The sequence below is a fragment of the Ptychodera flava genome, assembly GCF_041260155.1.
Source record: "Ptychodera flava strain L36383 chromosome 23 unlocalized genomic scaffold, AS_Pfla_20210202 Scaffold_24__1_contigs__length_23054250_pilon, whole genome shotgun sequence".
Lineage (NCBI taxonomy): Eukaryota > Metazoa > Hemichordata > Enteropneusta > Ptychoderidae > Ptychodera > Ptychodera flava.
The window spans coordinates 438,154-459,144 of NW_027248278.1; the positions used below are offsets into that span (position 1 = coordinate 438,154).

Sequence of the window (20,991 nt, forward strand, 5' to 3'; positions counted from 1 at the left end):
AAGTGGTTTGTATCTAAACAAAAGTTGATTGAGAGAATTGTAAAAACAAACACTAATTGAGTGATTTGTGCAAGAAAAACTCGAATTGAGCAATTTGTACAATACAAGCCTTTATTGAGTGGGAGATGTGAGCGGGTAGGGTTAGGGTTAGGGTTAGGATCAGGGTTAGGCTTAGGGTTCGGCTTTTTGTTAGCATTAGGACAGTTGGGTACATAGAAACTATGTAGATTTTGGTTAGTTAGGTAGGCGGTGACCGATAGAATTTGAATAATTTAATAGCGCTGTTCACGGTTACAGGTTTGTTACTAAATACGTACGCGCGCGACATCAGACATGCAGCTTAAAATGCGGACAAATTTTATCAATGTTGCATACATGGCCGTTTTGGCAGTTTGTACTCTGAGTCGTGAATATGCTTTTGGTATTCATTGTTACACCAGCAGTCGCCTACTAAGATGTGTTTTCGTCGTTTTTACATCCGAAATTTTCAAAAGCGTAATCTAAAAATGCGGACAATATTTATTTTTGCATAGTAATGAGAGAACAGTGACGTAAACTGTGAACAGCCCAATTGTCGTTCAATATTTAGCAATGACCTCTAAAATCCAAGGTGTTGTCAAGCTTCGTTTGAACTTTTGAATGTTTGACATCATGGTGAGGATTAACACTCAATTCCTTGAAAGTCCGTTTAGGGCGTATGGAAAAAGATCCGAGAAAGAAGCGATCGAGGAGACTTTGAAAGAGATTAACAGTTGAATACCATTTATTGTTCACATTGATTACAGATTAGATTTGATACTTTTCTCGATCTCTAGGTCTCTTAGAATAATTAAATCCTTACCCAATATTTAGAAAATTAAGAAGACGCTCCCTGCGCTCCTCTCTTCGACTGATCTATGGTGGTCTATGGTGAGGATTAATGCCTAACTTACCTAGATAAAGTTACTGTCGTTTTTATGGATATGTCGAAGCTTAATGCCTAACTTGCATAGATATTAGCTGTCGTGGAGAGAGGTGACGACTAAATGCCTAACTTACCCGAGATAGGTATGACTATCGGCGTCATGATCATAAGCATGGCGAAGACTGGTTAGGGTCATGGTTAGGGTTAGAAAATTTTAAACATTGTCACTTTTAGTTTTAAAATGACTGTTTTATTCCATTTTTCCTTTAATTGAAGCATTTGACTTTGGGAACAAAAAAACGACAGTCTTTCAGATGATTGTGTCCAAAATCAGCTTTGTTGTTTTATGTTTTGTTGTGGTTTTATTTGAGTAATCCGTTTACTCTGTTGTTAAATTTGTGTTGCATCCACAGATCACCCAGTTGTTGCTGACATTCTCTGATGTATAAATCACCAGTGCCAAGAACTGCTGTTCCCCCGAAACCCTCTTGTAATCGTTACGTTTTTTAGGGTTTCGAGACTTTCGTCTCGAAATCCTATTGAAATCGTTCTCTGTTTTTTTATTATCATTATTGTTCTCCCCACGTTTTCGCCTCGCATTCGGACACCATTGTTCCAATTCAGTTCATATTTAGCACATTGGTAAAACTCAAAATTCACATTTTCTATCTATGTTACCATGGCGACAGGTCACATGACCCGGCTGCAATCTTGTTTTCAAAATTTAAAATTCACCTAATTTGCATAAAAAGAAAGGTATCAAAACTCCTCGAGGTCATTTTGTAGACCATACAGTTGGGCTGCTTCGTGCCAAAAATCAAGTTGTGTTCAAGGTCGTGTTCGTATCGTGTTTACCAGATTGAGAAATAGATAGATATATGTGGTCGTCAACATGTTTAATGTTGTGCTGTCAAAATGTTGTATTTTTTCTGTTATAAGTTGTCAGTTGTAAACTTTGTTTGAAATCGTTGGTTGACGAGTTATTTTTGACGCTTCCTTATTATGTGATCACTAGTGTATACAATGTCAATCCGCTTCCTCTATCTAACGGTTTGATTGGTATCTCACCGTTTTTTGATAGCGTTCGACATGCCTTCGACATGAGATGTGTTCTATTCCGTGTTTTGGAAGGGGATATTGAGATGAACTCGAGGCTGCTGTGTGTATCGATGTTCATTTTGGTTTCACCATTTGTGCCCGTGTAATGCGACATATTTGTTGATGTTATGTGCACTATTTTGTTCTCTGTTTCTGTGCCAGCTTATACTGTTATCGCCCGTCTTTATTTTGTAATTTTATGTGTAATTTTAGTGTACAATTTTGGTGTTGAGGCATGGCACAGTGTTGATACAGAAACTCTCCCTTTTGAGGCAAGTTATTATAGCGCCTCCTATGGGCAAGTGATTATTGTGCCTCCTATGAGCAAGTTTATATTGCTATGCCTGTTATGGGCAAGTGAATTTCTCCACATCTATGGCCTCGGAAAATAATCTGTTGAGGACAGAAAAAATCAAAGTAAGATATCCATTGCATCCTGTTAAACAATTGTACTACTTAGAAAACACTTGTAACAACCAATTTGAGGTCTTACAACATTCCATAATCTTTTACAGAAATAGCATCACAGCGCACAGAGAAAACTATTTCTTAGAAAAGCTTTGACTTGTTGTTCTTATGTCTATCAGACCTGAGATCAACAATGTATTTTGGTACTGAACAAAATATTAATGCATACAACCTGCTAGATATTCTGGGAAAAATTGGGAAAAGTGAAAACAAAATGGCAAGCCAGTGGGAAATTGCATCTTATCACAAAACAAATCAACAAGAATATGTAAGCCATAGAGGATTTTCCTTATACCAAGTTGTTAAACAATCAGTCAGGGCATGTTTGAAATAAAATGCCAAACACTTGGATGCACATATGAAAGAACAGACACACACTACCGAATCTATAACTCCCTGCAGACAAAGCATTTCTTAAACAGAAATACAAACAGAATAATAAAAAGCCTTATGGACTAACTAGCTAAGAATGAAAAAATAGTATGAACTCACACAAAGAATCGTGTTAGACTGGACTGTCCTTATAAATAACCTGTGGTGACGTAATTATGAACAGACTAGTCCTGCAAATGAAAACAAACATTACATCATTACTAACTGAGATGACCATTGTCATAATTTTGTTGCGGCTATGAACTTTCATATCATTTACATGAACAATCTAATCTTATACAGCTTTGTATACATTTTCATACAACTTACGTGTACTACAATAATTTCAAATACCACTAGCGATTTGAGACTTTTGGATGTAATCTGATTTAAAAATAAGTTTATGTTTTAGGACCGATTTCACCAATATCAGTGCACTCATACTAGGGTACTTTTGTCATTAATGGTAAACCTAAAAGCACATGCTAAAATTTTGAAACACCAAAACAGACTGTACAAACAAACAATAATAGTCGCGATTCATCATTGCTACCTATGTACTCAGTGCGTCCACGAGTCGCAGTCGCCTTCAATCTCAAGCGTTTTGGTTGCTGCGAATCCGTAGCCTCTGCCACTCGGGTAGCTTGGTCATTGGAGTGGTAATGTCTGCCACTCCCAGCAGAACACGTCAAGGAGTGGCAGGGCTCGTTTTCGCAGCAAGCGTTTTGGTGCATACGGTTGTATTTACTTAATTACTTATGGCAAACCGTCCTCATCAAATTGTAGTATCAAACACAGCTCTGTGCATAAAATTACGAGATAAAATCAAAACATCACATATAAATTGTGATTAATTACTTTGAACACGGTCCCTCCACAACAGGGACCGTCCTTTGATTTACTTACCCACACGACCGACAGTCTCAGTCTAGCAAACATCATCCAGAGTTCGTACTGCAGCAGCAACTTTAACAAGGGTAAGCGAGCGCAGAAAGTTGGCTGGATAAGCGAAGAACTGTGAGTTTCCACTTTAAATGTCGAACAGCTTCTTATGGCCAGGTATGAGCCAACACTACGGAGTATTTACCGATGGTGCACTCAATTTACACAACCATAGGGCGGCGGATCGACGCAAAACTAACGTGACTGGTGCCAGTCGCCATGAGCTCATTGTACAGCCTGAATTGCTTTGGTAGAGCGCCCTCAACAGCAGATGTAGTAATGACCTTTTATTTACTGACAACAAAAGCCTACATCAAATTAATTTCAGTTATTGCAATTAAGCAATCATGTATCCATTGCGTACATTGATTAAACAGTTATTGCCATTGTACTGTTGGATGCCTAAACAATTCGCTTCACTCAGATCACTGATTTTGAAGTTATTGTAAGTTTTATTAAATTATTAATTATGGAAATGATACTTAATTATGCACGCCACACCCGCCAAAAACTAATCAGTTCTTACCATTTGCAAACTGAATCTATATACCAGATTTGATTCTGATCTGATGAGCCGTTTTTGAGATATTGAGTACACAGACAGACAGACAGACAGACAGACAGACAGACAGACATCGCTGCGACATATGCTCACGTGTGTCAACACGTGAGCAAAAAATTGCTTTGGAAGAATTTTCTAATGAGATGTCAACCATACTAGAATCAGATAGTTTACAGATTCAAGAATGTGGTTTTGTTGTAAATCCAAAGTGGCCAAAATTTGGTGCAACACCTGATGCAACAATAGTTTCAAACACAACTGGAAATGTGAAAGCCATTATTGAAATCAAATGCCCATATAGATATCGGTTTGTCACCTATTGGTGTACTTGGATATCCCATTGTACAATCTGCAAATGGTCCAAAATTAGATGAGAATCATAATTACTTTTACCAAGTTCAAGGCCAACTTAATATATGTGATGTTGATGTTTGTTACTTTGTAGAGTGGACAACACAGGGTATTTTGATTGTTAAGGTAAATAGAAATGCTGTGTTATGGAAACGCATGATAAAAAAAATGACAATTATATATGATAATTTGGTGTTGCCTGAACTTATTGAACAAAATGTCAAAAATGGAAGATCACTTAAGGTATTAAATAAGAAGCTTTTACAATCTATTTTTTCATATAAGACACATTGAGTAAAACTATTTTGTCCATAGAAATGCAAACCATATCCAGGGGACAGAACAATTCAGTGATCTGAGGTCATAGATTTTTATACTGGGCTTGTAATTTTTGCTCTGACTAGCCCAACGGATTGTAAATTTAATTTGACCTTGACACTGGTATTGTACTTGCAGCCTTTATGCAAGAAACTAGGTTGGCCAGTGATATTTTTTGCTGTCAGCCCGAAGGTACATGACGTGCTATAGTGATGATTTTAATGATTAACATTAATAAGACTATTCTGTTCCTAAACTTGATAAATGTTAAAATGCTTCCAACTGTGTATCTGATTGCACAGCATCAAAAACCAGAGCCTTGAAGTTAATGTTGTGAATTGGAACTCAATAAATATTGAAAATTGTATCGTATTTTCTGTTTCTTAATGATTTGATTAACACATACCTATATATATACCTATATATATACCTATATATATATATATATATATATATATATATATATATATATATATATATATATATACATTTACACACACAGTAAAAATTGAACGGCGTAGGTTTTATTCAAGAGTTTCACACTACGTGTGTTCTCTGTAGTGATCATTTTATATATATATATATATATATATATATATATATATATATATATATTATATATATATATATATATATATATATATCACACACACACACCATCATCAAAGACGACATTGCTGCAAATGACACTACAATTTTATTGTCGGACTTTGAAAATTTGTCAGATAACCACAGGTCTTCACAATTTGCTCAACATTTCATTTCATACTGAGGGGGATAGATCTGTCTAATATGTGGAAATTTTTAAGGCGCCCAATGGCACGTTCGACACGTATGCGACACTCAGAAATTCGCCTACTTTGGCTTACTTCTTCACCTGTTAATTGAGATCTGCTTGCTTTGAATGATGGGATGATGAGATTTACTCCATAAGTACTGAACTCTGCTTCCATATCAAATCCCCTGTCAGCTATACAAGAATCACCAGCTTAGAATTCATCCATAATGCCACAATTTCTGGTAATACATTTATATCAGGCCCGCCCACCCCACATATTTGATACGTAACAAATTGCCCCTTTAGCGGATACACCAATTAAGAATTTGAAGGTGTCATGATGTTTGTAGTTTGACCAGGTTTGCTTGCCTTTCTGAAAAGATTTCAGTGCAATCGATTACTAGTTTCACTCTGGTGTATCTTTTGAAACACTGCGGTAGGACACCTTCATTTTCAAGCTCCTCAGATGATGGGATTTGAATTATTGACTGAACAGCATTGGACAAAAAATGTATCCAAGTTGTAAAAATACGAGAAAAGTAACTCTCAGAAATCCCAAAATTTCTTGCCACTTCTTTGTTTAACATACCCAGTCTAAGCCGTACTAGTACTGCAAAAAACTGACTTTCCAAGCACAGTTTTCTTTCCCCTTGAATATCATTTTTCCAAGTACCATCGGTAGTAGTGTACTTCCCTCGCCATATTAAATTTTTTGCTGCATCTGGCTCAAAATATTCAAATAAAGCTTTAAAAGTAGCGTAATTTGGTAAAGATGTGTAAAAATGAACTAATTTGTCATCGTCTTTGATGTTCTCAAGGGATAATATTTTTTTCTCTGTCTCTTTAAGTTTTTCTTTCACTGTATCAAGTTCTAGTTGCAGATCTTTAATTTTCTTGATTTATTCATCCAAGGTTGAATTATTTGCAGTAACTATAAGACTTGTTGCTCCAATGCAGTAATCATGATCGTGGAGAGATGCGTGGAGAGATGCGCTGATACTTGAGGTAGCTGGACACTCACTCACAGTATAATCATGGAACATGAGGGCATTGAGGTTTTCAGGTTCTCATCTTCTCTCGATTCTTAGGATTCTTCCATCATGTTCTCTCATCTTCTCTCGATTCCTTTGTCTTTTCTCTCTACAAAATATATATGAAAGTCGCTATATTTTATCTGCCTATGATTAAACTATTTACAGCAACCTTTAACCAGATATGAACTGAAAATGCTCACGTGTTTCATTATATATTGCATTTATGTGCAAGTTTGAACCTTTGCTACATGCTTTGCTACACTTAAATTGTTATGATCAACACAATGAATTTCACCACAGATCAATTCTAAAGGTCATTAAGTATTCAAATATGTAATTAGCTGAAATAAAAATAATTAATTTCTTCGAGTACTGTCATTGTATCACAATGTAGCATGTGTGATTGCCTTTGGTCAAGTCCTTCAAGTTCTATATGCCAAACCGTGAAAGCTTGTTAGCTATTTATGCAAATTATGAATTAACTGACATGAAAATGCAAAATGACTTTCAATACTGTTATAACCTGGTATAATGATCAATGTACACAGCATGTTTCGCTAAATTTTATCTAGTAAATGCCAGTATATATCCCTAATTTGGAAGGTTCATTAAATATGCATATTGGGAATTGGCTGAAAAAAAAATGTCAAATGACTTTCAATAATCTTGTATCATAGTATCTTTAATGTACATAGTAGGGAGGCCAACTGAAATTTTGAAATGTTCAATCTGCATTTTAATTAATGTAGTTTTTTAGATTTCAATGAGAGAAGCTAAACATTTTTTTAATTTTCGAAATTGGATGAACGGTTACAATTTTATAGCTTTTTAAAACATTCACTTTTACTCTTTCTGTAGAAAGACAATACATATAATAACAATGGGAACAATGGGACAAAAATGAAGGAGTTTTAGCTGAAATTTACAGTAAATTTGCTGTAACTTTGTTAATAAAACATCTTTTTGTACCAAATTTGGCATGGAGATAGATTTCAATGGCACACACAAATGTATCCTAAAATCACGCGATTACGATGGTGGCCATATTGGATTTATCCATGGCAACGGATGACCGACACTTAACGAGAAATGACAAAATGAAAATATTAAGCTCAAATGGCATAAGTGATATATCAAATTGAAGGTCTTTTTGAGCTGATGACACTTTTGAATAGCTCTACTGCATTAAGACTACCTACAAAAAGTATTTTATCCAAATAAAGGCTTTCAAAACATCACCACTGGGGCCATGTGGAGTTTTGATAAATTTACGGTATACATGTAATTACAATTGAAAATTATATACCCATAATATTACTATTCACTTATCTTTACAAATACCAAGTGATAATAAGCACCCAATAAAGTTGGAGTCTACAAACAAATATAGCCTCCCGAGAGTTGCATTGGAGTACAAACAAATCATGTGATGATTGTGTTCAAATCAGGTAGCACCAGATAGTCTTATTAATGGAGGGTCCTTGGATGTCATTTACAGTTTTGTGCATAGAATTAATGACTCTTTGGTTTTCAGATGTGTATTTGGTATTTGGAGCAAAAGGAAGGTATATGACAAGGTATATACATATGGCATGATATACAGAAATTTTTCATCCGTAAGTTCACTTTCAGATGCGAAAAATATATCCCAGCAATGTAAAATTGACACAGGAATCACGTAAACAGCCGATTGTCAGAGAGAAGTTTATACATTCAAACTAATAAATCATTTGTTCATTCATTTCCATTTTGTTATCATTGAAAATAAATTCTGTTGATCGTCAAATGGTCAATTCTTACACAAGATGTACAATGTACGTTCTATAACCAAGCGTAAAACGCAACGGTAAAAACAGACACTCTACATAGGGATGACTGTGTAGTACTGTACATGTAGTCAAGATTTATCGCTTCTAAAACCCAAATTAGTGGGGTAATCTAAAGAAATCTTCACAAAATGTCACAGATTCACATTGCAAAATATAATCGCTACATTGAAACAAGAAAAATACCAACTGTTTTCTGTCAAAGGCTAAAAACGAAGTCATGGTTGGGAAATCGAGGGGGGCCGCCATATTGAAAATACCACAAAGTGCCCGTATGAGAGAGTACCGGAATCTTCGATCGAAGTGCATAGCAAGTGAGGCTACCAACAATTCCCTTTGATTTGTGTGCTCAGACATTATTTGGTAAAGGCTTCTTCAATTTTATCAGTTTCTTAACAATTTGAAACTTAGAATTTAATTTAAGGATTATTGGTTAAAACTATGTTCCAAAATTATTGATCATCTTTAAAATTCAGGAGTAAATTGAATGAGAAGTCGATGTTTGGAGGTGCTAAAAATTGCACACTTGTCATGGTAAAGTTATCAGCAACTAAGATGGTCTCATCATACCACCTGTCAGACATGCAAATTTCCGTTGTTACAAACATTCAAAAAAATCAATACCCTTTCTTTTGCCAACACAGATGCAACTTATTCCCTTAGTTTCCTTGAAAATATTGTGTATGGCTGTCAAAAATCTATGTCGACAAAATCACAAAATTGCTATCTCCTCTGCGCAAAAGGGATTGATCTTCTCATTATTCACCGTGAGAAATTAGAGAATTATGATTATCAAAACTATGGTCCCAGAATTTTGATATATGGACCGAGCTGTTCTGTGTACAGAAGAAATTGCTCCAGTTCAATGAGTGATCTCCGTGTGTACGGATCATGGAGAATTGTGGGTAGCCTCACTTACTGTGAAGCGTGGTCAATATCTCCGTCAATAAATACGTGAGCTGTTCAAATTTCTCATTTTTCTAGCAAAAATTCAAAAGAAATAATGATAAACTGCGTACAAGAGGACGTTTCACTGAGAGTTGGTCGGGTTAGGTCTCGGAAAAATCGCTCTCAATTTTTTGTCTTGGATTTGGTCATATACACTGCCCTATGTTGGTGAAGAACCTTATATCGCGAGAAAGAGCGAGATCTGGGCTTTCAAATGAGTATTCGATGTAAGGGATGTTTTGATTGGCTCACCTTCAAACATGCGTTTCAAAATCGGCGATGTAAATATTAGGTGCTGCCATGTTTCAGATCCCATTCCCGGTACCGTTTCTAGCTCAATTTTGCAGTTTATTCAAAAAGTGAATAGTTCATATAAAGAAATAAACATAGGGCCAAAGTCCCTGAAGCTACTATAGACATGGATACAAAATTAAGTATTTCCTGACTGTATGAAATTATCTCACTAAGGTCATCCTAGGGACATGTAAACCAAATATTGAAGCTGTCTGACCAGCGGTTTTGAAAAAACAAGCGACTCAACAGTTGACAGAGCTCTGCTGTGTTATGTAGAGAATAACCTTTTGTGACACATGTATTGATGAAGAAGGTGGATATCTTTGATAGCTTATTTAAGGATGGCCTGACCAAAAATGGAAAAAAAAATTCCGTAAAAATACAGATTTGCATATTTCATCACAATTTTAACAAATCTAAGTTGGGTTATCCCTGGAGACCTGTATACCAAATAACAAAGCTGTCTGACCAGTGGTTATGAAGAAGAAGATTTTTTACCAAAAAGGCCTTTTTTGGTGCTAATTTGCATATTTTCAACAATATCAAAAATTAATAAAAAGAGTTTCTCAAAAACATATATTTTATTCACACAACAAATATTAAATCAGTAAGTACTGCTGTTCTCAAGATATTTGAGTGGACGGACGCCTCACAAAAGGACATACATACATACATACATACATACATACATACATACTGACAGTGCACGCCAGATGGATACCCATCCCAATAGCTTCTATAGACTATATTAGTCTATAATAGCTAGTAATAAACAAGAGTTAATTACATTATAATTAAAGTAAACAAGAGTTGCTTAAATCAAGATTTTCGTCATAAGAAAACAGCATATCTGTCAGGTTATAAAGAATCTTAAGCTGGTTATCTTTATATCAGTATTTTCATTTTAACTTTCAAATTAACATTGTAGATAGATAGAGATAGATATTTATTATAGTGACTAGTGACATTACACCAAGCCTCAACGGGCTTATTAGTCACTTTTAGAAAGTGGTACAATTTCATATGAGGGACTGTGCCCAAATGCATGAGAAAAGAAAACATTACAAAGATTTCTTGTCTTATATTATTATAGTGGGAAAAAGGTCAATGACAAAGGTTAATTCTTATCGTTTTTCGTATAATATGGATTGTCTTTTCCCATAAGCCCTGGCGATAAATTTCGCCGTGCTTCGACTAGTGTTTTTAATTAAGTGTTCCAGTGTTTTGACATAAAATTCTGGGATTTTTGAAGAGTCGATGTAATGAATATGTTGCTACTGGGAAACAGCGCCCTCCCCTCTCATTGTAAGTAAGTTCTGTTGAATAAGTTGAGACTGTACTTACTTAGAGAAAGCACACTGAAGAGACAAATGTTTGAAACTTAAGAAGTTCAAGGTCATCAAAAGCATCATGTAAGGCTTTCATTGCACTGTTTACACAGATTGCATAATTGCTATAAATAGCACGTGAGGAATCTTACAGCCAAGCTTTACCATAAAAACCCTATCACTTTGACCACTCTTTTAATTGACCACTCTATTTTTTTCCTCAAAAAGTAATTTTATTTTATCCTTACCAAGTTAACCATAAATGGAAATTAGAACTTTCTCTATCTCTATTTATTTGACCACCCTATCATGACAAACTATTTTGAGCAATTTCTTTTAGATAACATACAGGGCACAATAAATGACGGTTCAGAATATGTCAAAGTTGGGATTCAGGAAAGTTACTTTTACATGTTTTAATCCTCCAAGATGTAAGCATTTCACTATGAACTGTCAAAAAAGTTGAACTTTCTGATAATTCTACACTAAAATTATTTTGGCTTTGATGATTTCCTAATTCAATTATTTAAAATCATGTTAATTATTTTTTTCTGGGTGAATTGATAGGGTTTATACAGTACAAGAATTACATACAATGTAAGTCACATTTTGATCAAAAATGACCAAAAAAATTCCTTAAAAATACAGATTTGCATATTTCATCACAATTTGAACAAATCCAAGTTGGGTTGTCCCTAGGGATCTGTATACCAAATAACAAAGCTGTCTGACCAGCGGTTATGAAGAAGAAGATTTTTTACCAAAAACGCCTTTTTTGGCATTAATTTGCCTATTTTCAACAATATCAAAAAATTAACAAAAAACAGTTTCTCAAAATCATATTTTTCATCTACACAACAAATATCGAATCAGTAAGTACTGCGGTTCTCAAGATATTTGAGTGGACGGACGCCTCACAAACGGACATACATACATACATACAGACTGACGCCGGACGGATACCCATCCCAATAGCTTCTATAGACTATAGTCTATAGTAGCTAAAAAAACAAATGAGAGAATAGCTGCATTTTTAATTTTTAGCCTCATGTATTTTTTTCCACAATTTTCTTTCCCGTTATCGATGTTTTTCAATTCTGAACATGACTAAGTCACTGGTGATTGAGTGTCAATTCAGCACGTCCTGGGCGACCTGCTGGCCTCCCTATACAAAGCAAGTTTTGTCAACTTTAGTCAAGTCAATACAGATAAATATCGCTAATTAAGAAAGTTCATCAAATATGTAAATTAGAAATTGGCTGAAGCAAAAATTCTTCACAAATTTCAATAGCATGTATGTAGCAAGATTTATCAACTTTGGTTGAGTCAATTCAGATATATATATCCCTAATTAGAAATGTTCATTACATATGCAAATAAGGAATTGGCTGAAATAAAACTAGTTACTGACTTTCGATAATGTTATATCATAATATCTTCAATGTACACTATGCCATCGTGTGGGCCAATCAGGTGGCCCACTTTTAGGTCCTTGGCAAACAAAAAGACTTCCAGCAACACAGATTTCGCATACTCAACTTTAACGTTTTGAGACAAAAAATTTCATCGGTGGCCAAATTTTCCCGCTTGCAGAAAATGATCTTTGAACTCTTTGCTTGCAAATGGACCGCGTGGTTTTGATTTCTACTGTTGTTTTCAGGAGTTAGAGGTGATCTATAAGGGCGCAGTACAGAGAAAGATATAGATTTACATTCCCACGGCTTCCAATCCTGGAAAAACCTCTCAGATAAGCAGTGAAAGCAACTAAAAATGACAACAGAGTTGAAATACGGGTTTCTTGCAATCTTTCTAGTGGTCTCATATGCCTTATGCGGGATATCGGACCGCAGGTGGGCGAAGATTGCATTATAAGCGCGCCAACCCAAACTCACTGCATGGACATCACATTTACGAAATCGAAGTCCAAAGTCAACTACGTCATTGTTAGAATAAGAGAGGTTTTCCATCACACGGGAGCATACCACCACAAATTTTGCACAGATAGCGTTGCACTGGCATTGAAAAAAGGTGCATGGGAGCATGGTCCACGCGGGCAGTTTCCCTCGCTATGGGTAGGAAATGCATTGAGCAAGACACACTTCCGGGTTCGCAAAAAAACGAGGATCCCATTTACGGGGCGCTCAAATATAACTATTTGCTGTGATACATAGCAGAGGCGTATATGTTTGTGATGCTGAGAATAACATCAGTAAATAAATGACGGGTTTTAAAAGTTGACGTTTTTTGCGATGAAACAGACTTCTGAAGGTAGCTCGCTTGGGGAACACGTCATCCCGACCGCTGTCCGCTTTGACCCCAGTAATTCACACTGGTTTTGGTCGACCCCAGGTACCCAAGTCACTTCGACCCATCACACTTTTAACGTTATGTGACATTTTACTGAATATTTAACGCAACTTTGCTAGAGAGAATCGATGGTGTTTCTTTGATAGAACTGTTTGCTTCGAAACGATAATTTGGCCGCCGAATGTTTGCACCATGGCCTAGTGCCTACATGTCCACGGAGACGATTCAACATGTTCCACAACAAAGCCAAGACAAAAATTGAAAATATCAATAAAATGGCTTCACAAAGGCTGAAATACACGATACTCGATGAAGTATGAAGTTTATGCAATGAATCAAATTGACAACACAAGTGTTTGTCTCGGGTAGTACCACTTGAAGTTGAACTATTCTACAGACTGTTTTTTCCATACAGTGCAGTATTTGTCAGTGACAAATTAATATTTGCAATACATTATTTGCGATGAGCTGGAAATTTGATTAATATCGAGTTAATGTACATAAATATTCCGTTATTTACTGGGACACGTTTATTTTCTCAATCCGCTATCTGCCGACTATGTGCTGAAGTACATTGACTGTTCATGTCAACGATCGTTTCTCCCTCTGCAGAGTTTTTGTATCCCGTTCAACAACGCTGTACCTCGATCACACGATAGTGACGCTATGTAGCTGTGCAGTATTGAAACTTATCATCTCGTCTAACAGTAACATGTATTGTTGGGATTAACGTACGGAAAAAAGACTGCAAAAGTAAGACTTATGAATCTTCATCGGAATTGAACACATCATGATTGTACATGAGTATCAACCGTGAATGCACGTTGAGCTCGGCAGTTACACAAGAATGGCACGCTACATGCACTGCCGCGATGCTGATCGTATGCATTCCAAGGCCTATCCCGGAATTTGTTTCACAAACAACCTCACCTTTTTAATGTGACACAGTCAGAATTTAAAAATGGTTACAGAGGAGAGCAAACATACTTTTATGGACAATGACGAGCACGTTTCTTGGCGAAGCAAAATCAAAACACTGCAGAAGTACATGAAGTAGGTCATGGCCTTGGACTCTGTGCACGAACCTGATTGGACACTTCAATACCTTTGACCCAAAGTTATTATTCATCAGCACTTCCATATTTAGGGATCGGGGCGAGTGATAATGCCATGCCATGAGGCTAGGTAGAGAACGTATGTTTAATACGTTGACTTTTCAGGCCTCAAATCATAGTTATACGAGTTAATTGTTTTATATGTCCTCTGAATAATTAGGGCTTCTTTATTGCCTCTCATGGTGGCGATTTTTACACATTTCGGACCACGTATACTTTTTTGCACCAATTTTTGGAAAATGTTAACGCAAGAGTTGAGAGGATACCAACAAACACATCCGCGGATCCATGGACTGAAAATTACGAACATTTCCAAAGAACTAGTCTGTATGAGATATTCTAACGATAAAATATTACCTACCAACCAGTTTTACGATTCAAAAGAAAGTTGAGAAAGAATGGAGTTGTTATTTTTGGGCGAATTTTATCATTTAACCATCATCGGGTAGCGCAACTTCGGCAATCTTTGGATACGACGCTGAAGCTGACGCTGAGTAGCGTCATATTCAGCGTCAGCTAGAAAGGTCACCTGAGGATGAGGATGAGGATGAGGATGACGCCAACTTTACGTTGGTTTCCATATTTAGGGATCGGGCCGGGGCGAGTGATAATGCCATGCCATGAGGCTAGGTAGAGAACGTATGTACTCATTTCTGGCGATCGAGCAGCGAGGGAAACAATCAATTACCAAGGATAAAGCTAATTTGCTAAACGATATTTTATCTTGAATAGTGAGTTGAATGAGTAATAAAATATCATATTTTTAATGTTCAATACGAGGTTGAAACACGGAGGGACCGTGGTTGAAACCAGAGCTATCTAGCTGTAGCCAACCTGGACCAGCTCATTTCACAGCGCCCTCAAACAGTCGATTGTTTTCACTTGTCATACCCGGCGTAACAGAAAAATCAAAACTTTCGTAACTTCATTAATATCCAAGCCACACCCACCAAAACCTTTTCAGTTCTAGCCATTTGAATTCTGAAGATGTCTACCAAATTTGACTGAAATACGTTCAGCCGTTTTTGAGATAATGGGGATACAGACACACAGACACACAGACACAGAGACATGGCTAAACCATATGCTCACGTGTGAACACGTGAGCAAAAAATGTTAAAATATCTCTCAATATATTCAATTTATGTTGAGTGCTACAGGATTAATAACTTTAATCCTTGAGTTTAGAGCATATACCTGCTCAAATATATGGCTCAGAATTTTCCATTAAAAAGTTGCATATGTTTACAAACTTTATGCATTTTACATTTTGCAGATATCAGTGTGGGATTTGACTCTTGTCAGTATTATTTATTTTTACCTTGAGGTCAGAGTTTCTTGTGCCTTTCTTTTCAGTTTTTTTTTCTTTTGCTTGGTCTTAGGCGTTGTTTATGGTGAATACTGTGGGGATATATGACCTAGAGCCTGGTTTGTCACTTTTTTTACCACCAACAAAGTGTGCTGCCAAAGCCTGAAATAAGATAGTAAATAAAACAGTGATCAGTTTATGGAGAAAAGTGGCATCTCTTCTCTTTTTCACCAAGAAAACATTATATGATCAGCGGCGATTTTGAAATAGTACTCCGTATGTATGATATTGGCGCCATTTTCAAAACTGGTGCAGACGACATTTTTTGCTGTGCAGGGGTACGGGTTACCTTACCAGGTATTTTCATTTGGCGTCCAGTTTTTACGTGAAATTGCACATATCCACGCTCTGCGCCTCTGAGGTGGTCTCACAGGTATCCTGTAGAAGGGTATTTTTATTAGTCCACGACTGTTAGTGCATCCAACGGCACAGCAGTATGTTCGTTTTCCCATACTGAACTTCCCTGCTTGCCGTTTACGCTGTGGCAACAGCTGATCGTCGCCCGGGCCGGCAACAACACCCCAGACAGCGTCATCTGTCTCCGTGACTACCATGCGTGCGCATCTAAAAAGCGCCATCTTCCACTTCCGGGAAAGTGGTCTATAGAGGGATAACTATTGAAACAAAGTTTTTTAACAAAATGTCACATGACTTGGGACTTCATGTACCTCATTAATTATGTGCATATGTAATTCTGGGCTTGAAAATAGAGGTAGAGGTCTGATTTTTGGTTTATAGGGATAACTACGGGATACAATTTTTTTGAAAATGTCACGTGACCTCGATGACCTTTGACCTAAAATATACATATATGTCCATAACTAAGTAACCATGAGTGCTACAACCTTCGTATTTTATATGTAGTCTGGTTCCCTGACCCATTTTCTCCGGTAGAGGGCATGGGGGAAATATAGGGTCAGGTACCGGGTAGCCATCTTGAACAGAATTTTGTTCAAGATGGCGGAGGTTAGTCACCTGACAGAACACGCACACGCTGACTACAACAAATATGGCTGCTACCATGAAAACGCCGGTCAAAATTCGACTGGATCAGAATTATGTTCGAACACTGGTATCAAAACCAAAAACATTGGCACATGAGACGGGACACATAAACTGAAAGGATTAATCCAGAAGTACGGGGAAATGATTGAAGGCTGGCTGTGATATTGCAGGAGTACTTGTGGCGTGTATCGAACGCGCTAGGGTCATTGAGGTCATCGCCGACTGTGGCGTGACCCCAATGACCCAAGCACGTTTGATACACGCTGCGATATTACAGCTAATTGAAAGCAAACTTTGTTGGAACTGTGAACTACGATTGATTTCGATGGATAGAATGGTGTCCGAATTTCGTGAAAAATGCCAGGCATCATGTCAACGTTCTAAAAGTATCAAAAGGTGTGCTAAAATCTCAGTGGCTAAATCGTGGCTTTGTGCAGACATTACACCGGACTTACCGGTCCTACTAAAAACTGCCCGGCAATGCCAGGCACTGCCCGGCGACAAACAGGGCACTGCCCGGCACGAAATAAGCGCGTCAGCTATCACAAGAAGTCGATATCTACATACCACAGACCACTAACTCTTATTAAAATCCTAAAAAACCATAGTTCAAGCCTCGAAAACGTCGATTTACTGGTTTATAGTTACGGCGTTCGTAACCCTACGCTGGGCCGGCCCTACGCAATCTTGTTTACAGAACCAACTATTTACTGAGAGAAGGGGTAGTAGCCTATCGAAATTTAAACGAAACTTCGCCTTGTACTTTGAAATCTTGCTGGAATCGGGTGTCCGAAAGCAAGTGCATTTGACAGTTCCAGATTCCCGGTTTTTTTTTCCACTTTTGATGTTATCGATGTACAATTCATTATTCTGAGGGCTAGCTGGCCCAGAGTTATACTTTTTTGCACCAATTTTTGGAAAATGTTAACACAAGAGTTGAGAGGATACCAACAAACACATCCGCGGATCCATGGACTGAAAATTACGAACATTTCCAAAGAACTAGTCTGTATGAGATATTCTAACGATAAAATATTACCTACCAACCAGTTTTACGATTCAAAAGAAAGTTGAGAAAGAATGGAGTTGTTATTTTTGGGCGAATTTTATCATTTAACCGTCATCGGGTAGCGCAACTTCGGCAATCTTTGGATACGACGCTGAAGCTGACGCTGAGTAGCGTCATATTCAGCGTCAGCTAGAAAGGTCACCTGAGGATGAGGATGAGGATGAGGATGACGCCAACTTTACGTTGGTTTCCATATTTAGGGATCGGGCCGGGGCGAGTGATAATGCCATGCCATGAGGCTAGGTAGAGAACGTATGTACTCATTTCTGGCGATCGAGCAGCGAGGGAAACAATCAATTACCAAGGATAAAGCTAATTTGCTAAACGATATTTTATCTTGAATAGTGAGTTGAATGAGTAATAAAATATCATATTTTTAATGTTCAATACGAGGTTGAAACACGGAGGGACCGTGGTTGAAACCAGAGCTATCTAGCTGTAGCCAACCTGGACCAGCTCATTTCACAGCGCCCTCAAACAGTCGATTGTTTTCACTTGTCATACCCGGCGTAACAGAAAAATCAAAACTTTCATAACTTCATTAATATCCAAGCCACACCCACCAAAACCTTTTCAGTTCTAGCCATTTGAATTCTGAGATGTCTACCAAATTTGACTGAAATACGTTCAGCCGTTTTTGAGATAATGGGGATACAGACACACAGACCACAGACACAGAGACATGGCTAAACCATATGCTCACGTGTGAACACGTGAGCAAAAAATGTTAAAATATCTCTCAATATATTCAATTTATGTTGAGTGCTACAGGATTAATAACTTTAATCCTTGAGTTTAGAGCATATACCTGCTCAAATATATGGCTCAGAATTTTCCATTAAAAAGTTGCATATGTTTACAAACTTTATGCATTTTACATTTTGCAGATATCAGTGTGGGATTTGACTCTTGTCAGTATTATTTATTTTTACCTTGAGGTCAGAGTTTCTTGTGCCTTTCTTTTCAGTTTTTTTTCTTTTGCTTGGTCTTAGGCGTTGTTTATGGGTGAATACTGTGGGGATATATGACCTAGAGCCTGGTTTGTCACTTTTTTTACCACCAACAAAGTGTGCTGCACAAAGCCTGAAATAAGATAGTAAATAAAACAGTGATCAGTTTATGGAGAAAAGTGGCATCTCTTCTCTTTTTCACCAAGAAAACATTATATGATCAGCGGCGATTTTGAAATAGTACTCCGTATGTATGATATTGGCGCCATTTTCAAAACTGGTGCAGACGACATTTTTTGCTGTGCAGGGGTACGGGTTACCTTACCGGGTATTTTCATTTGGCGTCCAGTTTTTACGTGAAATTGCACATATCCACGCTCTGCGCCTCTGAGGTGGTCTCACAGGTATCCTGTAGAAGGGTATTTTTATTAGTCCACGACTGTTAGTGCATCCAACGGCACAGCAGTATGTTCGTTTTCCCATACTGAACTTCCCTGCTTGCCGGTTTACGCTGTGCAACAGCTGATCGTCGCCCGGGCCGGCAACAACACCCCAGACAGCGTCATCTGTCTCCGTGACTACCATGCGTGCGCATCTAAAAAGCGCCATCTTCCACTTCCGGGAAAGTGGTCTATAGAGGGATAACTATTGAAACAAAGTTTTTTAACAAAATGTCACATGACTTGGGACTTCATGTACCTCATTAATTATGTGCATATGTAATTCTGGGCTTGAAAATAGAGGTAGAGGTCTGATTTTTGGTTTATAGGGATAACTACGGGATACAATTTTTTTGAAAAATGTCACGTGACCTCGATGACCTTTGACCTAAAATATACATATATGTCCATAACTAAGTAACCATGAGTGCTACAACCTTCGTATTTTGTATGTAGTCTGGTTGCCTGACCCATTTTCTCCGGTAGAGGGCATGGGGGAAATATAGGGTCAGGTACCGGGTAGCCATCTTGAACAGAATTTTGTTCAAGATGGCGGAGGTTAGTCACCTGACAGAACACGCACACGCTGACTACAACAAATATGGCTGCTACCATGAAAACGCCGGTCAAAATTCGACTGGATCAGAATTATGTTCGAACACTGGTATCAAAACCAAAAACATTGGCACATGAGACGGGACACATAAACTGAAAGGATTAATCCAGAAGTACGGGAAATGATTGAAGGCTGGCTGTGATATTGCAGGAGTACTTGTGGCGTGTATCGAACGCGCTAGGGTCATTGAGGTCATCGCCGACTGTGGCGTGACCCCAATGACCCAAGCACGTTTGATACACGCTGCGATATTACAGCTAATTGAAAGCAAACTTTGTTGGAACTGTGAACTACGATTGATTTCGATGGATAGAATGGTGTCCGAATTTCGTGAAAAATGCCAGGCATCATGTCAACGTTCTAAAAGTATCAAAAGGTGTGCTAAAATCTCAGTGGCTAAATCGTGGCTTTGTGCAGACATTACACCGGACTTACCGGTCCTACTAAAAACTGCCCGGCAATGCCAGGCACTGCCCGGCGACAAACAGGGCACTGCCCGGCACGAAATAAGCGCGTCAGCTATCACAAGAAGTCGATATCTACATACCACAGACCACTAACTCTTATTAAAATCCTAAAAAACCATAGTTCAAGCCTCGAAAACGTCGATTTACTGGTTTATAGTTACGGCGTTCGTAACCCTACGCTGGGCCGGCCCTACGCAATCTTGTTTACAGAACCAACTATTTACTGAGAGAAGGGGTAGTAGCCTATCGAAATTTAAACGAAACTTCGCCTTGTACTTTGAAATCTTGCTGGAATCGGGTGTCCGAAAGCAAGTGCATTTGACAGTTCCAGATTCCCGGGTTTTTTTTCCACTTTTGATGATATCGATGTACAATTCAATATTCTGAGGGCTAGCTGGCCCAGAGTAAGGTTACAAACGCCGTAACTAAA

The 20,991-nt window shown here is 37.7% G+C and overlaps 1 protein-coding gene and 1 long non-coding RNA gene across 6 annotated transcripts in view; both read right to left on the reverse strand.

The window, feature by feature from the left end:
• Window positions 1-680: 680 nt before the first annotated feature.
• On the reverse strand, window positions 681-4,523 carry LOC139124906 (uncharacterized). Its single transcript, XR_011550089.1, has 3 exons — window positions 3,749-4,523; window positions 2,963-3,033; window positions 681-2,395 (listed from the first exon to the last, which is right to left on the reverse strand). It is a non-coding gene; the product is annotated as an uncharacterized lncRNA (long non-coding RNA).
• A 1,188-nt stretch (window positions 4,524-5,711) lies between these two features.
• The window catches only part of LOC139124752 (sentrin-specific protease 1-like), a 36,015-nt gene continuing 20,735 nt past the window's right edge, over window positions 5,712-20,991 (reverse strand). For 2 of the 5 annotated variants that reach the window (XR_011550021.1, XM_070690862.1), the window contains 2 exons: window positions 19,021-19,171; window positions 5,712-6,933 (listed from right to left, as the gene is read on the reverse strand). Coding sequence is in view for 1 of the 5 variants with exons in the window: in XM_070690862.1 (XP_070546963.1) it covers window positions 19,142-19,171 (30 nt within the window). In the remaining 4 variants the exon portion in view is untranslated. The other 3 variants (XR_011550022.1, XR_011550024.1, XR_011550023.1) reach the window with 3 other exon arrangements.